At 48.5% G+C, this 20,784-nt stretch overlaps 1 protein-coding gene across 6 annotated transcripts in view; it reads left to right on the top strand.

The window, feature by feature from the left end:
- Window positions 1-20,784, top strand: part of SWT1 (SWT1 RNA endoribonuclease homolog) — a 99,211-nt gene that overhangs the window by 15,964 nt on the left and 62,463 nt on the right. For 4 of the 6 annotated variants that reach the window (XM_075936756.1, XM_075936758.1, XM_075936757.1 and 1 more), the window contains exons 3-4: window positions 4,422-4,496; window positions 12,646-12,729. In XM_075936756.1, the coding sequence (XP_075792871.1) occupies window positions 4,422-4,496; window positions 12,646-12,729 (159 nt within the window). The remainder of the gene's footprint in view (window positions 1-4,421; window positions 4,497-12,645; window positions 12,730-20,784) is intronic. The other 2 variants (XM_075936759.1, XM_075936760.1) reach the window with 1 other exon arrangement.

Raw genomic sequence — 20,784 nt, 5'->3', positions numbered from 1 at the left:
ATACTCCTCCTAGGCAATATGGTTATTCAAATAAGTCTGAAAGTGTTAGGCTGGCTAGTTCTTGTCCACATACAGTAAACTTCCCGTAATTTGGCACCTTTAGGACCCAGGGGGTGCCGGATTATCAGATATGCAGGACTATCAGAAGGGGGGGCTATTAGGAGTCTGGGGTGCGGTGGGGGGGATGCCACCCCAGACCCCTCATAGGCCCCCCTTCTGATAGTCCAGCTCTGCCCCAGGCGTCCCGGATTCAGCCGCTGCTGGTCAGTTTCAGCAGTGGCTGAATCGGGGATGACTGCAGCAAAGCAGCTGGGATGCTACCGGGTTGGTCCCGCAGCCCCAAGGGACAACGCTACGGGACCAACCCGGCAGCATTCCAGCTGCTCTGCCCTCGGCTTTCCCGATTCAGCTGCTGGTCAGTTTCAGCAGCGGCTGAATCGGGGAATCCGGGCGCAGAGCAGCTCCAATTGTCCGGCTGCCCCGAGCACTTCCGGGTTCCCGATGGTGCCGGACCATCAGGAGTGCCGGAGCATTTGATGCCGGACCAATGGAGTTTTACTGTACTTGTATTTTAACTGAACACCATATATGGCGCTGGGAAGGAATTTCCCCCTAGGTCATACTGGCAGTGGCCTTGGCAGGGGGTTGTATTCTGTAACATGGGGTGCAGGTTGCTTGCCAGGATCCTCTGGAATCATTTCCCTGCCATCATAGGCTTCTTGGGCATTGGTGCACCTTTGTCCTCCGGTTCTCTGCCCGTGATTTGGTTGTCTGAAGACTGTAATACTTGGGTGTAATTTGGGTTTCTGGGTTGTGTTGGTGGTGCGATGTGATAGTGTAAACAGTTAACTGATGAACCCAGGTTCATCAATTAACCTTCATGGTTACAACAGCTCCTTCTCTGTGCTGCCGCCTCTGTATTGGCAACAACAGTGTGGGGGAGGGAGGGTGTGGTGTTGGTGGGAGCCGGTGCTTGTGGGGATACAGAGGCGGCAGCAGCACGAGGGGAGGGGGCAGGATGCATGTGGGGAGCCAAGCTAGCTCACCGCATGCACTGGCTCACAGGGAGCAGGCTGAAAATTTCAGCAGTTACACATTTGCCTGAGTACACTCATTTTAACATCCCTAGTTGTTGGTCTGTGATGTTCAGGTGAGATTATCTGGTGATGCCTTCTGACTAAAATCTAAGACTTTTGAGAGATGTTATTGATCTTAATTGTACATAATGTCAGTCACCTGTCTGTGCAACAATTTGATTCTACCATGCATATTATTTCAGGCACACTTAGATTGACCCCTCTATCATTACTAGTAGGGCCCTACCAAATTCATGGTGTATTTTGGTCAATTACATGGTCATAGGATTTTAAAAATGATACATTTTAGTCATTTCAGATATCTTAATCTGAAATTTCACAGTGTTATAATTGTAGGGGTCCTGACTAAAAAAGTTGTGTAAGGGTCACAACATTATTGTCAGGGGGATTGTGGTACTGTTACCCATCTGCGTGGCTGCTGGTGGCAACATTGCCTTGAGAGATGGGATGTGATGATAGCTGGCAAGGTCTCCTCCTCGGAAGGCAGAGCTACCACCAGCAGCAGCACAGAAGTAAGGATGGTATGGTATTGTAACCCTTATTTCTGCACTGCTGCCTGCAGAGCTGGGATCTTAGCACCTCCCAGTCTATCCTGGAACCCAGCTCTGAGAGCAGCAATATAGAAGTTAGTGACGTGGTTATAGTATTGCCACCATTACTTCTGCACTGCTGCTTATAGGGTGCTGCCTTCAGAGCTGGACATCTGGCCAGTATTACAACCACTGTTCTCTGGTTTCCCAGCTCAGAAGGAAGTGTGTAAGTAAAGGTGGCAAAACTGTGGCCCTCCTAAAATAACCTTGTGATCCTACCTGCAGCTCTCTTTTTTGGTCAGGACCCCAATTTGAGAAATGCTTGTCTTCCCTATGAAATCTGTACAGCATAGGGTAAAAAACATACAATGTCAGATTTTATGGCGGGGCGGAGGAGGACACCAGATTTCAGTCTGACTTGTTCTGCATGGCTGTGAATTATATAGGGCCCTAGTTATCAGGTTTCTGCAATGTTGCTCCACTCGCTGTTCATAGAAAGAAAGCTATAGCAAAACTTATGGCACATTAATCAAGTAGATGTAACAGAATTGTATGATCTACCTCATGGTTGTCTGTCCTCACAGCATCCGTTGTAGATAAGTTACTGGGTCAAGGGTTTATTATAGAGGACACAAGGCAAGCTTCAAGATCTGCAGAGCAAGTGACAAATGACTATTTTACCTCTGACCCTGCTCAGCAGCAACCCATATTTTATGTATGATAAAGGCAATGCAGCCTTCTCTGTTGGTTTTATACCAGACAGGAAATCTATGCTGCTGTAGCACGTTAGCGGTGTTTCAGAGACAGTCCAGTTAATAGTATATCTAACTAATAGATGGCATTTAGGTATAAGGTTTGAGATGGATGATGTATCTTTAATGCAGTCTCATGAGATTCCACTGGAAAGGAGAGGAAATTATAAGGGGAATGAAATAATGAGAACTAATTATGATTTAACAGTAAAATGATCACTATTTTGTAATAAGTTAATAATGCACAACAAATAAGAGGAGAGAAATAAAATACAGGTTCTGCAAACTTCTGAAATGTCCCCAAGAACAAGATATTTCTGAAATCAAAAACTGGGAAGCACTCTCTCTCTGTTCTTAAATTATTGGCTTCCAATAGTACCTTAATAACATGACAGAAATCTTTCACATCACTTGCTCCCTCCTCCTCTTCCCATAGGGAGAAGCATGTGCTGTGAAGTGCTTTGTTGTGGTGGCTGCGGTTTTGTGTGTGTGTGTGATGGTGTTTTCTTTTTAATTCCCCACCCCCCCCCCCAAAAAAAAACAAACACTGGGTGTCTCTAGTGTTAATGTTGCAGTGAGAGCATAGATTCCACTAGAGCTGCATTTATTGTTCTAAAAAAACCTTAAACAACAAATGGTCCTGTAGCACCTTAAACTAGCCAAAAATATAGATACAGGTTGTACCTCCAGAAACCAGCATTCTCTGGTCCAGCAACTCCATAGATGCTGTTGACCAGGAGCCTAAAGGCAGGAGGGCCAGCTGGAGCCAGGGCAATAGGGTCAGCAGCCCAGCTGGGGGAAGCGCGAGACCGGAGCTGGAGCCCCCAGCATCTCCTGGCAGCCCATGGAAGCACAGGGCTGGGCCAGAGTCCCCTAGCAGCATGGGTTGGTGCAGGGCTGGAGCCCTGCAGCAGTCCCCCAGAGCATGGGGCTGTGGTCAGAGTCCTGCAGCAGGAGCCGGAGCCTCTGCTGCCCAGGAAGCTAGCAGCAGCTGGACAAGCAACCCAGCCAGGGTGGGGGAGGGTGAGGCAGGATGCCTGCTGGGGCAACCTGCCAGCAGCAGGCACTGGGCTTGGGTGGCAGGAGACCTCCTCTGGTCCAGCAAATTCTCTTGTTACGGACTGATTAGGTCCTGATGGTGCGGGACTATGGCGGTCCAACATGTAATATCATGAACTTTCACGGGTACAACCCACTTCAGATGGCAAATATTATTATTTACTATTAATGTTACTTGTCATCTGAAGAAGTGGGTTGTACTCACGAAAGCTCATGATACTATCTGTATTTTTGGTTAATCTCTAAGGCATGGGTTCCCAAACTGGGGGGAATGAAGACATTTTTGGGGGGCACGAGGCGACCCATTCTCCCCCCTCCCCCCAAGTTTTGCTGCTATTTTTGTTTTTTGGTCCCAGTCAGTTCCTTTTCCCCCCCCTCTTTTCTCAACACGTTTTGATGCTATTGGGTGGAGGAGGGCGGGCATGAGGGTTTCTCAGAAAGGGGGTGTGAGGCTATTGGGGGAGGGATACCTCAGTGGTTTGAGCATTTGGTCTGCTAAACCCAGGGTTGTGAGTTCAATCCTTGTGGTGGCCATTTAGGGATTTGGGGCAAAAATTTATCAGGGATGGTACTTGGTCCTGCTATGAAGGCAGGGGACTGGACTCGATGACCTTGCAAGGTCCCTTCCAGTTCTAGGAGATAGGCAATCTCCATTATAAAAAAGTTTGGAAACCATTGCTCTAAGGTGCTACAGGACTGTTTCTTGTTTTTAAAGGGATTTTTTTTTTTTTTTTAGTTACAGACTAAAATGGCTACCCCCAGAGACATTTATTGTTCTGTTAAGTGCAACGAGTAAAACATGCAAACTCATGAGGCTGAATTGAGGGAGAGGAAAGCTGAGTATAAGAAGTTTGTTTGTTTTTGTTTTTTTCCTCCTAATCACATTTTATGCAGCTGCTAGTTAAAGATTAAATTGCATGTATTGGGCAAGAGACAGAAAGGTAATTTTTTAAAAAATATTGATTTAACATTATTTTCTTTAGGGATCTGAGATGTCCAAAAAGAAATCTAAGAAGTCTAAGCAAAAGGAGCGAAGTTCAGATGATGTGGATAATAAAGTAAGGAAAATATTCTTATGAAAATAACACATTTAAAGCAGCATTTGAATTGCTTAACAGATGTTAATAATCAGAAGTAATAAAAACAGTTACTGAAAGGAAAGATAGGGTCATAAGGGCAGTAATTAGAATAATAGAATATTAGAACTGGAAGGGACCTCAAGAGGTCATGAAGTCCAGTCCCCTGTGTTTAGGCAACTAACAGTTTTATTAATTAATAAAGCACAGCATGAGCCAAACGTGGTCCCAGCAAAGCCGGGACCAGTAAAGCTGCTAATACAATCAATCCTAGTATCTTTATACCCTTAGCCAAACAGTCTGATGTCAGGGCATCCAATTATAGAAATCCTCAATTAAATTTGGAAAAACAAAGCCTTATCAACAAGATGGCGGACAGGTACGAGGGAGTACATCTCCTGTCCCAACCAGCCCAATTAACACATACCAATAGTCCATCCTGTAGGCCTCTTCTCACGGGGTGACAGAAAGTTCACTCTGGTCTACGTGCTTGAGAGAAAAGCTGAAATGGTTTCTGATATACAAGATGGCTTCTAGCTAAATATGAAAATGGTTTCTACAGCTTCTACAGAAAGATAGGGTCATAAGGGCAGTAATTGGAATAATAGACTATTAGAACTCGAAGGGACCTCAAGAGGTCATGAAGTCCAGTCCCCTGCCCTGACAGTAGAACCAAGCACCATCTAGATTGGGGTGTGCAATCATTTTTAAAAGGGGGCCACTTCAGAAATTTATTTTTAAAGAAAATTTTTTAAACAGCTGGCAGTTATCTCTCGGTGCCTAGTGGGAGGGAGACCTGGTGCACTCTCCCTGCCCCCAGGCCAATCAAGGTCTGGGGGTGGGCCGTGCGCGTAGCTGCCACACGTTCTTGCAGGGCGAAGAGACTAGAGACATGCCAGCTGTTTCAAAACCGCCAGTGTCTCTCTAGTGGCTGCATACCCCTGACAGTGCAGGGAAAGGGTGCAAGAGACTTTGTGCATTCCCTGCCCTCAGGCCCTGATTGACAATGCTCTCCCCACTCCCCTGCCAAAGGCGCATGGCAGCTAGAGATAAAAGCTGGCTGTTTGAAAACCTGGGGCGCTCTTGCAGGGGTGAGGAGACTGTGTGCTCTCCCACCCCCAGGCCCTGATTAGCCTGGGAGTGTGAGAGCAGCAGGGCGGCTGCCGGCCGGATCCGCTAGATCCCGTGGAGGACCCTTTGCCCACCCTTGAGCTGATCATCCCTGACATGCCTGTCTAACCTGCTCTTAAATATCTCCAGTGATGGAGATTCCACAACTTCCCTAGGCAATTTATTTCAGCGTTTTAACCACCCTGACAATTAGGAAGTTTTTCCTACTATCCAACCTAAACCTTCCCTGTTACAATTTAAGCCCATTGCTCATTGTCCTATCCTCAGAGGCCAAGGAGAACAATTTTTCTCCCTCCTTTCTTGTAACACTCTCTTAGATACTAGAAAACTGATATCATGTCCCCTCTCAGTCTTCTCTTTTCTAAACCCAAAAAGCACAGTTCTTTCAGTCGTCCCTCATAGGTCATGTTTTCTAAACCTTTAATCATTTTTGTTGCTCTTCTCTGGACCTTCTCCAATTTCTCCACATCTTTCTTGAAATGTGGTGCTCAGAGTTGAACACAATACTCCAACTGAGGCCTAATTAACACAGAGTAGAACAGAAGAAGTACTTCTCCTGTCTTGCTCATAACATTCCTATTAATGCATCCCTGAATCATGTTGTTTTTTGTTGTGGTGGTTGGTGTGGTTGGTTTTTGTTTTTGTTTTCAGCAACAGTGTCACACTCATATTTAGCTTGAAAGAGTGAATCATTGAAGTTCTGCTAAGAAGTTCCTCTAAGTTTGTTACCTATACTGCTCACAGCCTTCCATAGACAGTTTCTATGGAAGGCTGTGAGCAGTATAGGTACTGAACTTATCAGAAAAGCTTTTCTCTTAGACTCTGTCTAGATTGCAAGCTTCTTTTGGAATAAGCTTTTCTGGAAAAGCTGATTTCAAATGAGCATCTATACACAAAAAGTGCAGCAAAATAGCAATTTGCTATTTCCAAAGATAGCATCCATACTGACTGGACACTCTCGCATTTAAGGCCACCTGAAACCAGTTCAGGCAGGGCATTAGGTCAGCAGTTGCTTCTAGGTGCTGTTGCCTAAGGGTCTCTGGGTATGTCTACACTACAGCACTAATTCGAACTAAGCTAATTCGAACTAGTGCATCTAGACCTAAAAACTAGTTTGAATTAGCGCTTTGCTAATTCGAACTAGCATATCCACATTGAGTGGACTCTGAACCGAGGTTAAGGAGGGCTGGAAGCAGTGCCGGCAGGGCATCAGGTTAGGATTTAGAGCGTGGAGCTGCTGTCTCAGGCTAGCTGAGGGCTGTGCTTAAAGGGACCCGACCCCCACCCCAGACAGACAGTTCTCAGGGGTTCCCGGCTTGCATGTCTAACTCAATGAGGGACAGCAAAGCAGTCCTGGCTTGGAGTGCCCTGAATGCCCACACTCAGCACATCACAGCACTCGGCCATCAGCCCAGCTGCACTTGCCGCAGGCTGCCATCTGGGCGGGGTGTGGCAATCGGGGGGCTGCAGGAGAGCTTCCACCCCGAGGAGCCCACAGAGCCACCCCAGTCCTCCCCATTGGGGGCTCGTACCCCATTTCTCCCTCACCTCCTTCCACTTATCCCTCCCTAGCCCCCCTTCCTGATGTATAAAATAAAGGACACGTGTTCAAAAATAGAAACTCTCTTTATTGAACAAAACTCGGGGAGACTGGGAAAAGGAGGTGGGAGAGTGGAAGAGAGAGGGTGGGAGAGGGGAGGGCAACTAAAATGATCAGGGGTTTGGAACAGGTCCCATATGAAGAGAGGCTAAAGAGACTGGGACTTTTCAGCTTAGAAAAGAGGAGACTGAGGGGGGATATGATAGAGGTCTATAAAAACATGAGTGGTGTGGAGAGGGTACATAAAGAAAAGTTCTTTATTAGTTCCCATAATAGAAGGACTAGAGGACACCAAATGAAATGAATGGGTAGCAGGCTTCAAACTAATAACAAAGTTCTTCTTCACAAAGCAAATAGTCAACCTGTGGAACTCCTTGCTGCAGGAGGCTGTGAAGGCTAGAACTAGAACAGAGTTTAAAGAGAAGTGAGATAAATTCATGGAGGTTGGGTCCATGGAATGGTATTAGCCAGGGGGTAGAAATGGTGTCCCTGGCCTCTGTTTATGGAAGGCTGGAGATGGATGGCACGAGACAAATGGCTTGGTCATTGTCTTCGGTCCATCCCCTCCATGGTACCTAGTGTTGGCCGCTGTCGGCAGACAGGCTACTGGGCTAGATGGACCTTTGGTCTGACCCAGTACGGCCATTCTTATGTTTTTATGTTCTAAGATCAGGGCTCAGGGTCGGGGTCTCACTCGACCACCTTGATTTTAATGCAAACCTGCTCCTGGGTGGCCAGGCTGGCAGCTATCTTGCCCTAGATGGCCACTTTCCTGTGCCTAGTGCGGAGGTCATGGACGTTGGAGGCTTCCCTCCAAACCTTGATGAGGTCCACGATGTCCGCACTAGACGAGGCGGGCGCCCGCCTCTTGCGGCCCCGGACAGGCTCCTGGGAGCTGCCAGCCTGGTCCCGGGAAGAGGCGGAGGGCTGGGTGGCAGCGGGTGGCTGGCTCGAGCCGTGCCAGATGCAGGGTCTGCTGGCTGGGTGCTGGCAGGCTTGCACCTGGCACAGGCACTGTAGCCAGACCATGCCCCTTTAAGGTCTCCGGGGCCGGGAGGGGAGCAGACGAGTTTTCCTGGTGGTGCCCAGAGTGGCCACCAGGGCAAGCTGGGGAGGGCTAGCCTCCCGCTAGTTCGAATTAAGTGGCTACGCAGCCCTTAATTCGAACTAGGCATTAGTCCTCGTAGAATGAGGATTACCTAGTTCGAATTAAGCGCTCCGCTAGTTTGAATTAAGTTCGAACTAGCGGAGCGCTAGTGTAGCGCCTATCAAAGTTAATTTGAACTAACGTCTGTTAGTTCGAATTAACTTTGTAGTGTAGACATACCCTCTGAGACACATGTTTAAAGAGGTCCCCCTGGACAGCCATTTCTCAGTTTTTAATGCCTGCTTGCCTACCTCTCCGAGGGACAGCAAAGCATTTGCAGTGCATGCTCTGTTTGCCCAGCTTTTGGACACCACAGTACGCTACTTGCCATGGAGCTGCCACTGGGCAAATGATGGCCCCACGTTGCCATGCTGCAGTTTCTGCAGCAGTTTGTGCAGGTTGACTTCATGGTCCTGCAGGAGCTCGATTCTGAGCTCATCGTTGAGACCCTCTGCCTGTGTGCGGGAGCAACGCCCTTGCAACTGCACCCTACAGTGGAGAGAAGGTTCTGGAGGCTGGACACCAGTTCTGACTGGTGGGATCAGCTGGTGATGGAGCGGTGGGACGACCAGCAGTGGCTCCAAAACTTCTGCATGAGGAAGGCCACCTTCATGAAGCTGTGTGCCTGGCTTGCCCCTGCCCTCCAACTCTGACGCCCAGATGTGACGTGCCAGCCCCCCGGAGAAGCGTGTTGCCATCACCATCTGGAAGCTTGCCACCCCAGACAGCTATCACTCTGTGGGCAAACAATTTGGTGAGGGGAAGTCCACCGTCAGGGCCCTCCTCATGGAGGTAAGGCACTCTTGGGCTGCAGTCCCTGGAGGGGGTGATACTGGAAAGGGGCACCCTAGGAAAAGAAGGGATTGGAAGGGAAGCCCCGTCTCTAGGGGCCTTCTGCAATCGCGCCCTCAACACAGCCTTGCGGGAGGGTGGCCTGATAGGGTGCTTGGGGAGGGGAGGAGGCAGGAACCTCCCAAGGGCTCAGACACCCCCTTTGATTCTGTGTGTGTGTGTGTGTGTGTGTGTGTGTTGTCTCCTTGTGCAAGTGATGAGTGCCATCAACTCCGTCCTGCTGTGCAGGGTCATCCACTTGGGAGACCTGGACCCTGTTGTGCCCGGCTTTCCCAACTGTGGGGGTGCCATAGATGAACCCATATCCCCAAGACCCCAGAACATAGAGCCACCCAGTGCATTATAGGAAGGGCTATTTTTCGATGGTTCTGCAGGACCTTGGTCGACCATCATGGACAGTTTACAGATCTTTTTGTTGGGTGGTCGGGGAGGGCGCACGACACCTGTATTTTCAGAAACTCTAGCCTGTACCAGAAGCTGGAGGCTAGCACATTCTTCCCCCAGCCTGACTTTAGGGTCGGGGACATGCAGATGCCACTGTGCATCATGGGGGACGCAGCCTATCCCCGCATGCCATAGCTTATGAAGCCCTACACGGGCCACTTGGAGCCGAGCAGAGACTATTTCAATGCCCACCTGCAGGACCCATATCCAGGCCGAATGCACCTTTGGGCATTTGAAGGTGAGATCCAGGTGCCTCCTGACCTGCCTGGATGTGGGGGAGCACAACATCCCCTAGGTGGTCTCGGCCTGTTGTGTTCTTCACAACATTGTGGAGAGCAGGGGGGAGGCCTTCCTTCCGGGGTGAGGGACAGAGGCTGGCAGGGAGGGAAAGGCCACCGAACAGCCATGCACAGCTGCCATCCTGCAGGCCCGTCAGGTGGGGGTGCACATCGGGGAGGCCCTGAGTGAGTTTCTCTGAAGGACCCCAGTAACTCTCCCCAGGCCTCCCCACTAGGAGCCTGTGCCTTGCCCCTCTGCCTTTCCCACAACAACCCCTCCCTTTCCCTCCTCCCTTTCCTGTACAGTCAATAAAAAACAGTTGTGTGTTCAAAATCAAATTTGTTGTGGTGTTTTTATTTTTTTTTTTAAGGAAAATAAACTGGGGGTGAGGGGGCTGAGAACCTGGATGGGGGAGAGAGAGGGCTTCAGAGCTGGGGCTGAGAGTGGTGTGTGGTTCCATCTTGGATCCGGGAATCTCAACGACTTTGGCTTGGAGGTGGCGGGGGGGGGGGGGGGGCAGGCATGGCAGGGCGAGTGGGAGCAGGGACCAGGTATGCCATCATCTCCCAGATGGTGGCACATATATTGTGGCCCTGCTGCACCAGCTCTGTTCATATTTGAGTCCTCCATTGGGCGTCATCCCAGACCTTCTGAGCCAGGGTCTGCTGCATGTCCCACAGGATGGCCACGTGTTCCCTCATAAGGTTCTCCTGCACCCTTCAGTGCCTGCAGCTCCCCCAGGGTTGGGTAGCTGACTCGCCTGCTGGTGATTGCCCCTCAGTCATGGCTGATCCAGCCATGGAGAATAAAGAGGGAGAGGTGGTCAGTCATCCATGCAGACACTGTTCCTGAGGCTTTTCCCTCCTCTGTGAGCAACAGTCCTTGGGCCAGAGGATGGTGATATCCCAGGAGCAAGGCCAAGTATGGACTGAATAGCAAGCCCTGCCTCACAGGGACCCCAAGATGCCGAGGGGATCGTGTTTCTCACCTCTCCCTCCCCTCCCCATCCCATGCACAAGCAAGCAAGGGAAGTGTCCAGCCACACTGGGATTCCATGGGTGAGAGAGGGGCCTGGAGCAGCCTGGCCTTCCATTGGGGCTGCGCACACACCTACGTCTGGCAGCGCTGTCCCCTGGAGCAGGTCATACCTGTGGGCCATGTGAGGCACTCCTCAGTCTGTGTGCATGTGTCCTTGTCCCTAGCCTCCTTCCAGAGGTGGCTGGTGGTGGGAGGGCACACCCCTCTGCCCCCCTGTGAGTCAGACGTATGTGTGGCCTCCCCAGAGCCTGTGAGCAGGAGCCAGGGGGGGTGCTCCGGGCCTGCCTCCTGGGGCTGCATGGCGCTGCATGTGCATCCACATGCACAATCTGCAGCGTGAGGGCCAGGCCGAGAAGGCTGAGCGACAATTGCACCCCATCCCCTCAGCGCCCGCCTCCCTTGCCCAGTGTGTGTGAAAAACTAAGAGCACTCACCCAATGACCCCTCCACAGCCTCGGAGGATGCCTGAGAGACATCCAGGCCCTGGGGTACCTCCTCCAGGGTTAGAGTGATGGTACTGGCCATCTCTTCCTCCTCCTGCTACTCTAGCTGGTCGTCATCCTCCTCCTCGTCATCTGGGACCCCCAAGCGGGCAGTGATGGGCATCTCCACTCCCAAGTCCACAAGCAGGGGTGAGGAAGAGGCTGTCCCGGCCCCCAGAATGCAGTGGAGCTTATTGAAGTAGAAGCAGGAGTGGCGTTCTGCCCTAGAGCAAGAGCTGCACTCTGACCCTAGTGTGGCCCTGCTGGAGCTCCTTCACCGGACCTGCTCATGGCTCCAAAACTCTTGTGGATTTGTCTCATGTGCATGACTGCTCTTGCTACGTTAGTGACATATGAGGAATTCAGTGGATACACATGTTGGCTTAACAAACTTGCTCACTCAAAATTTAGGAAGGATGAAGTGAGAGAGGGAGAGACCCCATTTGTTGGCTATCATTTATCCCTTAAAGTGCAGAAATATGACTAGCAGAGTTCATGGTATTCTTTGCAAGTCATTATCGATATCGGGAGGCTTTTGGAGACCGGAATAAGGATGTAAAAGAGTAGTCGAGTCAACTACTCGCTTCCCCACCCGCTGCCTTGCTGCCTCTATATCAGAGGCAGCAGTTTGAGAGGGGGTGAAGCAGGAGCTGGTGCTGAGGGGGGAGCCAGCTTAAAAGCTGGCTCCCCCCTCAGCACCATCTCTGCAGTGTGTGTGTGTGTGGCTGGGCGGGGGACGGGGATGGACAGGGGAGGCAGAGGAGCAGCGGTCAGGGACCCAGCACAAGCAGCTTGCCCCTCCCGCACTTACCACTGCTGTGGCTCTGCAGTTTAAATGTAGTAGGAGACAGGCTGCCCGTGTGCCCGGCTCCTCCTAGATTTAAACTGCAGAGCTGCAGTGGGGCCCCTTATCGACTAATTGTGTACTTGGTACAAATACACGATTAGTCAGTTATCCGCTCTTAACATCCTTAGACAAAAAGAATGTGTGTGAGGAGAAAATTTAATATAGGCATACCATTCTTGTTTGCCAAGAATCAAGTTATTCAGACTTCAGTTGCATAGCAAATGTGTACTTAAAATGAAAATTAAATTTAATTCTAAATAAAATTAACTACCTAGTTTCCCCTTTTTTGCTTCTCAATTATATTTTTTCAGGCTACCTGTTCCAAGGCGACCAGTGATAAAACAAAGACATGCAGCTTTGCAAGCTCAACACCTTCTTCAGAGAAAAGAAAATGTGTGAGTAATATCTAAAACTATTGGGTATAATCATTTATAAATTATCTTTCACAATCTGTTTTTGTATAGTAACTAGCACAATGGATGTTTGGCCTAAGGAAGGTTCTCCAGCTGGCACTACTGTAATAAATAATCTTGTATACAGGTACAATCTACTATATATTTTAGAGTTGTGCGTCTGTTCAAGAACTCCTCCTAAACAGTAAGAGCTATGACCACCAAATTCATATGTGGTTTCCTCTTATTCTAATTTAAAGCAAGGTAAGTGCTTGGTTGTGTCAGGCCAATGGGATGTGTCTGAAATGTGACTTTTTTCATAAAATGGAAAGGGAGAGGTCTAGTAGTAGGGATAGTTATACTATAAAATGGCTACAAGGAGCAGCAAGGAGCCAGAGACAAACTCTAAAATACACAAAAAAAACCCCAACGAATGGTCTGGTAGCACTTGATAGACTAATGAAACATGTAGATGGTATCATGAGCTAGTCTATAAAGTGCTACCAGACCATTTGTTGTTTTTTTCCATAACAGACTAACTCGGCTACCCCCTGAAGCTCTAAAATACACAGTAGATAGCCAGGGTAGCGAAAGGGACAGCTATCCCAGTGGGGTTATAACTGTCCTGTTCCCCATCTCTGGCTCCTTGCTGCTCCCCTGTGGTCATTACACAGTATTACTATCTCTGCTAGCAGAATCCTCCCTTTCCATGTTATGAGAAACAATTGCACAGGCACATACCATTGTCCTGGCACAACCAAACCCCTGCCTTGCTTATCTTAGGATAAGTGGAAGCTGTATACCAAATTAGGTGGTCCTAGCTCTTACTATTTAGGAGGAGCTCTTAGACACTCACTAAGACACACTCTCTCAAATACATAATGGAACGCTATGGTTAAAACACTATTCTATGCAAATACTCCTATTGTTGGAGCTGTGCTATTTGTAATGTGATGGTGGGAGATTTCCAAAAATTGCCAATGTAGAGCCAACCTATTCTAGATAAAGACCCATGTTTTAGCCAGCTTAACATGATAGATGATAGTGGGGGTATGTTCTGATCATTCATGCAAGATTATACCATGTTCTAATAAGATCTGATCACGACCCTATTTAAGCATGGCTGTTTTAACTGGCGTAGGTGAGGGAAGAATAGCCGACTACCATTTTTTGTAGTCATGGACTTGGGATATGAGACTGTAAGGAGTAGGGCTTCCCTGTGAATATTATCGGTAAATTCACTCAAAAGATGAGATCCATTTCTGGACACCTACTGTAAAACCCAGCTCCAGCATAAGCACAGAGGATGGACATTTGTTTTCTGCTATGCTTAAACCAGTGATGCTTCTGGTGAGAAGAGGACACAGTAGAACAACCCACTTTACTCTCTTCTTTCAACTACTTTTAAAGTCAGGGAGTGAGGATGACCTGGCTTAATGATTTAAGTGGAGCATGGAAAAGTGGCGTTGGACTTGTTACCCTGGATACATTAAATCAGTGGGTCCCAATCTTTTTGATACTGGGGACCAGTAAACCCATTCACAAGCTTTTGAAGGACCGGTAACATTTATTTGCATATTTGCACATTCATTAAGCAAATTATGAATATGCAAATTGTGTTGCTGGCTCTACCCGTCCAGCGGGTTGTTCTGCCCACTCCGGCCCCAATCCTGGCTGCTTTATTGGCAGGCGCTGGGAGTTCTGCGGCCAGCCTTCTCCCAAAGTCCTAATGCCCACTGGATCTAGGCCTGCCGCCCGGGAACATGCCCGGCAGAGACGCTGCGGCGCTGGGCTCTCTCCCAAGAGGGCTGCGCCGCCGTACTCAGCAGTGCGGGGCGCTGCTACCTCGTCACGCAAATTAATAGGATCGTGCACAATAATTTTTCTAAGGACTGGTATTTTTTTCTAAGGACTGGTACTGGGCCGCGGACCACACTTTGGGAAACACTGCATTAAATAACAATGGCAAATAACTTTTCTTGTTTTTTCTCATGAGCTTGTCATTATGAACACCTCACTTAAGAAACTAATTCACCAGTTGAGTTTGTGGCTGAACAAGCGAGGTTTATTACTTTATAACTGCTCTCTGGAAACTGTATCAGCAACTGCAGAATTTTATAGTCTGCTGAGATTGATAATGCTGACCCAGTATTAGCTTCTGCAGACTTTCCTTTGCTACATGCAGCCCCCAGAAGCAGTGGGGCTACCTGTCCCCCATGCTGCTGTCTCTGATAGAGGCAGCAGCATGGGGGTGGGAGAAGCAGGAGCCGGTGCTTATGGGGAGCTTGGCTTCTAGCACTGCCTCCCACTGCGTACCCCTCTCCCCCTTGTAAATGTGTAACCATTGAAAAATTCAGCAGTTACACATCTACACAAAGAAACACATTTTAACATCCCTGTATCACACTGATGGTAAAGCTTTTATGGAAGCCAGAGCCATCATATTCAAGGAAGCTTCTGTCGGGAGCAATATTTCTTCCTGATATTAACACCTGCATGACATTATTGAGAGACGTTCTTCAGCTGAAGCAGCCTTCTCCAGTGATTCTTAGATAATCATAAGAGTGGCCATATGGGGTTAGACAGACAAAGGTCCATCTAGCCCAGTATGCTCTCTTCTGACGGTGGCCAATGCCAGTGTCCTTGAAGATATGAACAGAACAGGTATCATCAAGTGATTCATCCTCTGTTGCCCATTCCCAGCTTCTGGCAAACAGAGGCAAGGAACACCCATCCCTTTCAATGGCAAGTACCCAGAATGGGTAAATCTGTCCTCCATGAACTTAAGGTTGCTGCTGTTGACTTGTGCATAAAATGATCTTAATGAATTTACTATTGTCAAAAACTATAGAAATAAGGCATCAGGAAATGAATTCCTGCAGAACTGTTAAAGTGCTAGACTAGCTGTTCTTTTTGTGTCTGCAGACTCAGTTCATTATCCTCTGGGGAGCAGAGCAAGTCCAGTGCAACTGGATAAAAGATACATTTTACTGATTTAGCTATGTAAAGGCCGCAGACAAGACGCCTTGAAATTACTTTTATTTGTCCAAGGAAAAGTGTTTGTGTCTTGTTGGCTTAGATTGTTGCTATCATAAAAAGAAAGAGAAGAGTGCAACAGTCTGGCATTCTACAATAGAACAAATCATTATAGACTGTAAGTTTACTGGGAAGATATCAGATTCCATGCACCTCATTCATGTTTCATGACTCTGTCTAGGAATCACTTTGGCTGACCTTGAAACTTGCAGGCCTTCCTGAAAAACTGTAGAATGTTTCATTTCCCATATAACACCTTGTAAATGGAAAAGAACTACATTTTTCCAGATTAGGTTTGACAGAGATGCGTTGCTGTCCTAGGACTTCAATGCTGCCATGGTGTTTGGTCAAGCATGCAGTTTGAGGCCTTCTCTGCATTGAGAGAAGGTTGAATTTATTAAGGTGTGTGTGGGGGGGAGGATTTTTTTTTTTAAAGCACCCAATTCTGTAAATTCAAAAGTACATGTCCTCACTTTTGAAGAGTTTGATGTAGAGCACCCCCAGGCTACCATTGACTTTGAGAGTAATATACTGTTGGCAGCTAACCCACATTTCCTTCTCCCCCGTTGCATTCTGGGTTATGCTCTCAGTGCCCAATGGGACTAAACAAGTTCAGCAGGTGGTTCTGGGTGCATGTCGTCAGCATCCCATAATGCACTTATCTCCTTCCTCCCACTCTACTTGAAAGCAATGGCAAATTAGTCTTTTCTCACCCTGTTTTCATGGGTTATCTGTGCAGACGACATATCAGGATAAGCATGAAACTCGTCGGCAGCAAAGTACAATGGCAGTGGTCACTAACCAGTAGATCGGGATCTACTGGTAGATCTTGGAGCCTCTGGCAGGTGATCCTGACTGGTTTGGCCAAGAGGCTATCTAGTGCTGGTACTTCAGCTGTCCCTCCCCCCACTGCTGCTCATCTCCTGCCCTCCCGCCTTTCTCCTGGGGAGCCTCCTACTTTCTGCGCAGGACAGGGGAGGGAGAGAAGGGCGCTAATGTCAAGGTGCCCCCTCCCACTCTATATCCTTTCTCTGTGGAGCATAAAGGGGACACAACATGACTTGGGACAGAGTTTGCTGGCTGCTTTAGGGAGTTCGCCAGGGCCAGGGCAGGGGTGAGCCTGCCTTAGCACTACTGCACCACAACCCAAGAGCCACCTAAGGTAGCTACAGCCCACAGCCTGAACTCCTACCCCAGTCATGAACCCTCCTCCTACACTCCAAGCCACGACCACCCCTGCATCCAAATGCCATCCCAGAGCCTGCACCTAGAACCCCTTCCTACATCCTAACTGCCTGCCCCAAGAGCAGCTCAGAGCCCCTCTCACACTCCAGATCCCTTATCCAAGACCAGAGTCTGCACCCCGACCCTCTGCCCCAGCCTGATGAAAGTGAGTGAGGATGGGCAAAAGAGGGACGATGGAGTGAGCAGGGGCGGGGCCTCAGAGAAGAGACGGGAGGAGGCAGGACAAGGATATTTTATATTTGAGATAGATCTTGGACTGCGCTTAAATTCAGAAAGGGATCTTGTGCTTAAGAAGGTTGGAGACCACTGTACTATGGCAATCACAGCAAACATCTTGTGCCTTTATGATGCAGTATGGCCAGAGCCTGCTGGAACAAGGAAGAATCTGAGGAAGCCATGAACATACTCTTCTGTGAAGCACTTGAGTTAAGCAATTGGTAGATGATGTGGGGGAGAGGAACGGCATTTGATCCTCTTGGCACAGTGGAATGTTGGTTCTGGTGCCATGAGACACGTGCAGACTGATGGGACCGCATAGTTATGCAGCTATGGAATGATCAGCAGTGGCTGCAAAACTTTTGTAGGCATAAGGCCACTTTCATGGAAGTTTGCAAATTGTTTTCACTTGCCCTGAAGTGCAGCAATACCAGAATGAGACCTGATAAATTTCGGTTACCTAGCTAACCGTATAGTTGTTGCAATTTGTATTGACTATACAATTAGTCGATAGGACTACTATGCAGAGCTGCAGTGGGGGTAGTTCCTGGAGCTGGCTCGAGCCAGGACTGAGCAGTCCTGGCTCAGGCTGGCTCTGGGAGCCACCCGTGCTATGGCTCTGCATTATAAATGTAGTAAGAGCCGCCGACCTCTTACTACATTTAAAATGCAGAGGTGCAGTGTTTGGGATCAGCACGACTCCGGGACTGCTCGGTCCTGGCTTGCACTGAGTCTTTCTGCCACGGACAGGAGCTGGTGCTGGAGCAGCCTCTGTTCCCAGCAGACAAGGCTGGCCACCATGAACAGAAGCTGCTCTGGTACCAGGCCTTGTTCGCAGCAGCCAGGCCTGGCTGTGGGCTGAGGCTGCTTCAGGAGCAGTCCCCTTCTTGCAGCCAGCCCTGGCTGCTGCTGTGAACAGGAGCTGCTTGACGGCAGCAGCCCCTGTCCGCGGGGGTGCAGCCCATCTCCTAGACAGGGTCTGCTTTGTAGCAGCCTGCCTTATTTCACCCTCACCCCTCTGCCTCTGATAGAGATAGTGAATGGGAGGGGGGCAGGCGTGCACCGGAGACGGTGCTGGGGGAGACCGGCTTTTAAGTTAGCTCCCACTCCCCCCCCCCCCCCCCCCCCCCCCCGTTGTTACCTCTGATCAGTGACAAGGACTCCATGGAAGCTTTCAATTTCTGACGACTACCAGTTAGTTGAGAATCCATCCATAGTGGGTAAATCTACAGTGGGAGCTGTTGTGATCCAACTAGCCAAGGTAATCAATACCTTTCAGCTATCAAGGATAGTGAGTCTAGGAGATTTGCAGGAGATAGTGGATGGCTTTACCACGATGGGGTTCCTTACCTGTGGTGGGTTGATCGGGATGTGTGTGCCATCTATCTTGGCACCTGACCACCTTGCCAAATTGTATGTAAACTGCAAGGAGTACTTCTCGATGGTGTTGCAGGTGCTGGTGGATCCTAAGATCTGTTTTACCAATATCAGCGTGTGACGGCTTTAAAAGGCATATGATGCATATCTCTTTAGGCACTCTGGTTTCTTTAGAAAGCTGGAACTTTTTTCTCAGACTGGAAAATTACTGTAGGAAGCATTAAAATGCCAATAGGGATAGGCTGGGTCTCCAAGGATCACTTGTTCCTGTGGCTCATGAAGCCTTACACAGGCATCTTAGTCCGCAGTAGGGAACAGTTCAACTACAGGCTGCAAAGGCAGAATGGTGGTAGAATGTGCATTTAGAGGGAAGCTTTCACAGTTTCTTGACTAGGTTAGACATCAGCAAAAGCAACATTCCCCTTGTTGCTGCTTGCTGTGTGCTGCATAATATCTGTGTAAGGGAGGGATGGAAAGCTTTTGGTGGGGATCAAGGCAGATCACCAATTATGAGCTGTCACATATCAGAGCGCATAGTTGGGCACTGCAAATCCCACAGGCTTTGAAAAACAGCTTTGTGAAAGGCCAGATAACTGCACCATTCATGACTGTCATAATGCTAACAAAATGCCTCTTGCCTTAACTGTGCTTGTCTGTATACAGTGTGCTCCCCTCTCCTTATGCAACAATGCAACATAAGCAATAAAGATACTATTGTTGAGACATCAAGTGTTTTTATTTAGGGAACACCAGGAATCAGGGACAGAAAAGGAGTTCAGTTTGAAAGCTTTGGGGAATGGGAGCAAGGGGAAAAGTCTATCACAATCTCCCTGTGCTGGAATCAGACAGGTCTGAGAAGGGACAGCCATTTGTTCTGGGCCATATCCCTGGGGTTTGAGAGTAAGGCTGCCCTTGACGACGACTCCTCCTCCTTCCTCCATTCCCCTCATGTTCCAAGGCCCCTGGGAAAGGAGGCTATGGAACTTGGTGAGGAGGGAATGTAAGTTATCATGGGCTAGAGGGGGTGGCTATGCATCTGGGTGGCCTGTGTGTCTACCGTGTGCATCATACGTTCTTCCATGATTATCAAGTCTTCTTTGTCTTCACTTCACATTCCCTGTACACTCTCCTATCCCCATGCTCTGCTCATGGGATTTTCCTACACTTCCTACCCTGTCCAAGCGGGTGGATTTTATTTGTTCATTGGATGAGTACGTTTTCACTTTTCACTGTCTATGATAACTGAACAGCTGAAAGACCTGGACCTGGGGGTGTAGACAGTAGGTTCACAGTTGCACTTGCTGTAATGAAAATTGAAGGGCAGGCTTCACAGGAAATACATTATGGAGCATGAGAGATTAGACAATAGGGTTGTATTCTGTACTAGGCCACAGTTACACTTTTAAGTACCCGCTATGCAGCAGATATACCACAGATATCTTAAGGGAGCAGCTGGACTTAGTTTGATGGCAGGAATGGTAAGGGACAGGTTGGGGCTTACACTTTCACGTCTGCATTGAAACATGGGCAAATTTTATCAGGACACTTCCACTTTTGGTATGTTGACTGCTCTGAGTTCTGCTCGCCAGGCAGGAAATGAAATTCAAAATTTCCCATGGGCTTTCCTGTGCATGTGGAAAGCAGAAAAGCTGGAAGTCCTGGTTACAGCAGAACACTGCGGGACACCTCCTGCAGACCAAGAATGTTGACTTTCCCAGCACTGTGTCTTCGCTACCCCAAAGCTGACCATGCAAGGTCGACTTTATCGTTACTCCTTGTGAAAAGTAGAAGTACCGAGATCAATGTTAATCACCCTTAAAATCGACTCAACAAGCTTAGTGGGGTGGACTCACTGTTTAGAAAATCGACCTACTGTAATTATGTTCAACCTGAACCAGGCCTAACTAAGTGCAGTTTAGACATACACTTTGATAAGACCTTTCCTTGTGACTCAGCACAAATTGCAGTACTTAGAACCCTGGAAAATTCAGTAGCAAAAGTCAGCCCAAGAATTAATTGGAGTAAAATTATTTTCCTTGGTGATTTTGAACATCTGTGGGCCCAAATAGCTAAGGGATGAGCCCTCAGTAAGGTTCCTTAATGTTTTTCACTCATGTGTGGAATACATTTCAACGTGCACTGAGGCATGTGTGAATGTGCATCACCAGTAGAAACTAAAAACTT

Source organism: Pelodiscus sinensis, chromosome 9 (assembly GCF_049634645.1).
Source record: "Pelodiscus sinensis isolate JC-2024 chromosome 9, ASM4963464v1, whole genome shotgun sequence".
NCBI classification, from domain to species: domain Eukaryota; kingdom Metazoa; phylum Chordata; order Testudines; family Trionychidae; genus Pelodiscus; species Pelodiscus sinensis.
The sequence above is the reverse complement of the archived record's forward strand: the minus strand, read 5'-3'. Positions and strand labels throughout refer to the sequence as shown.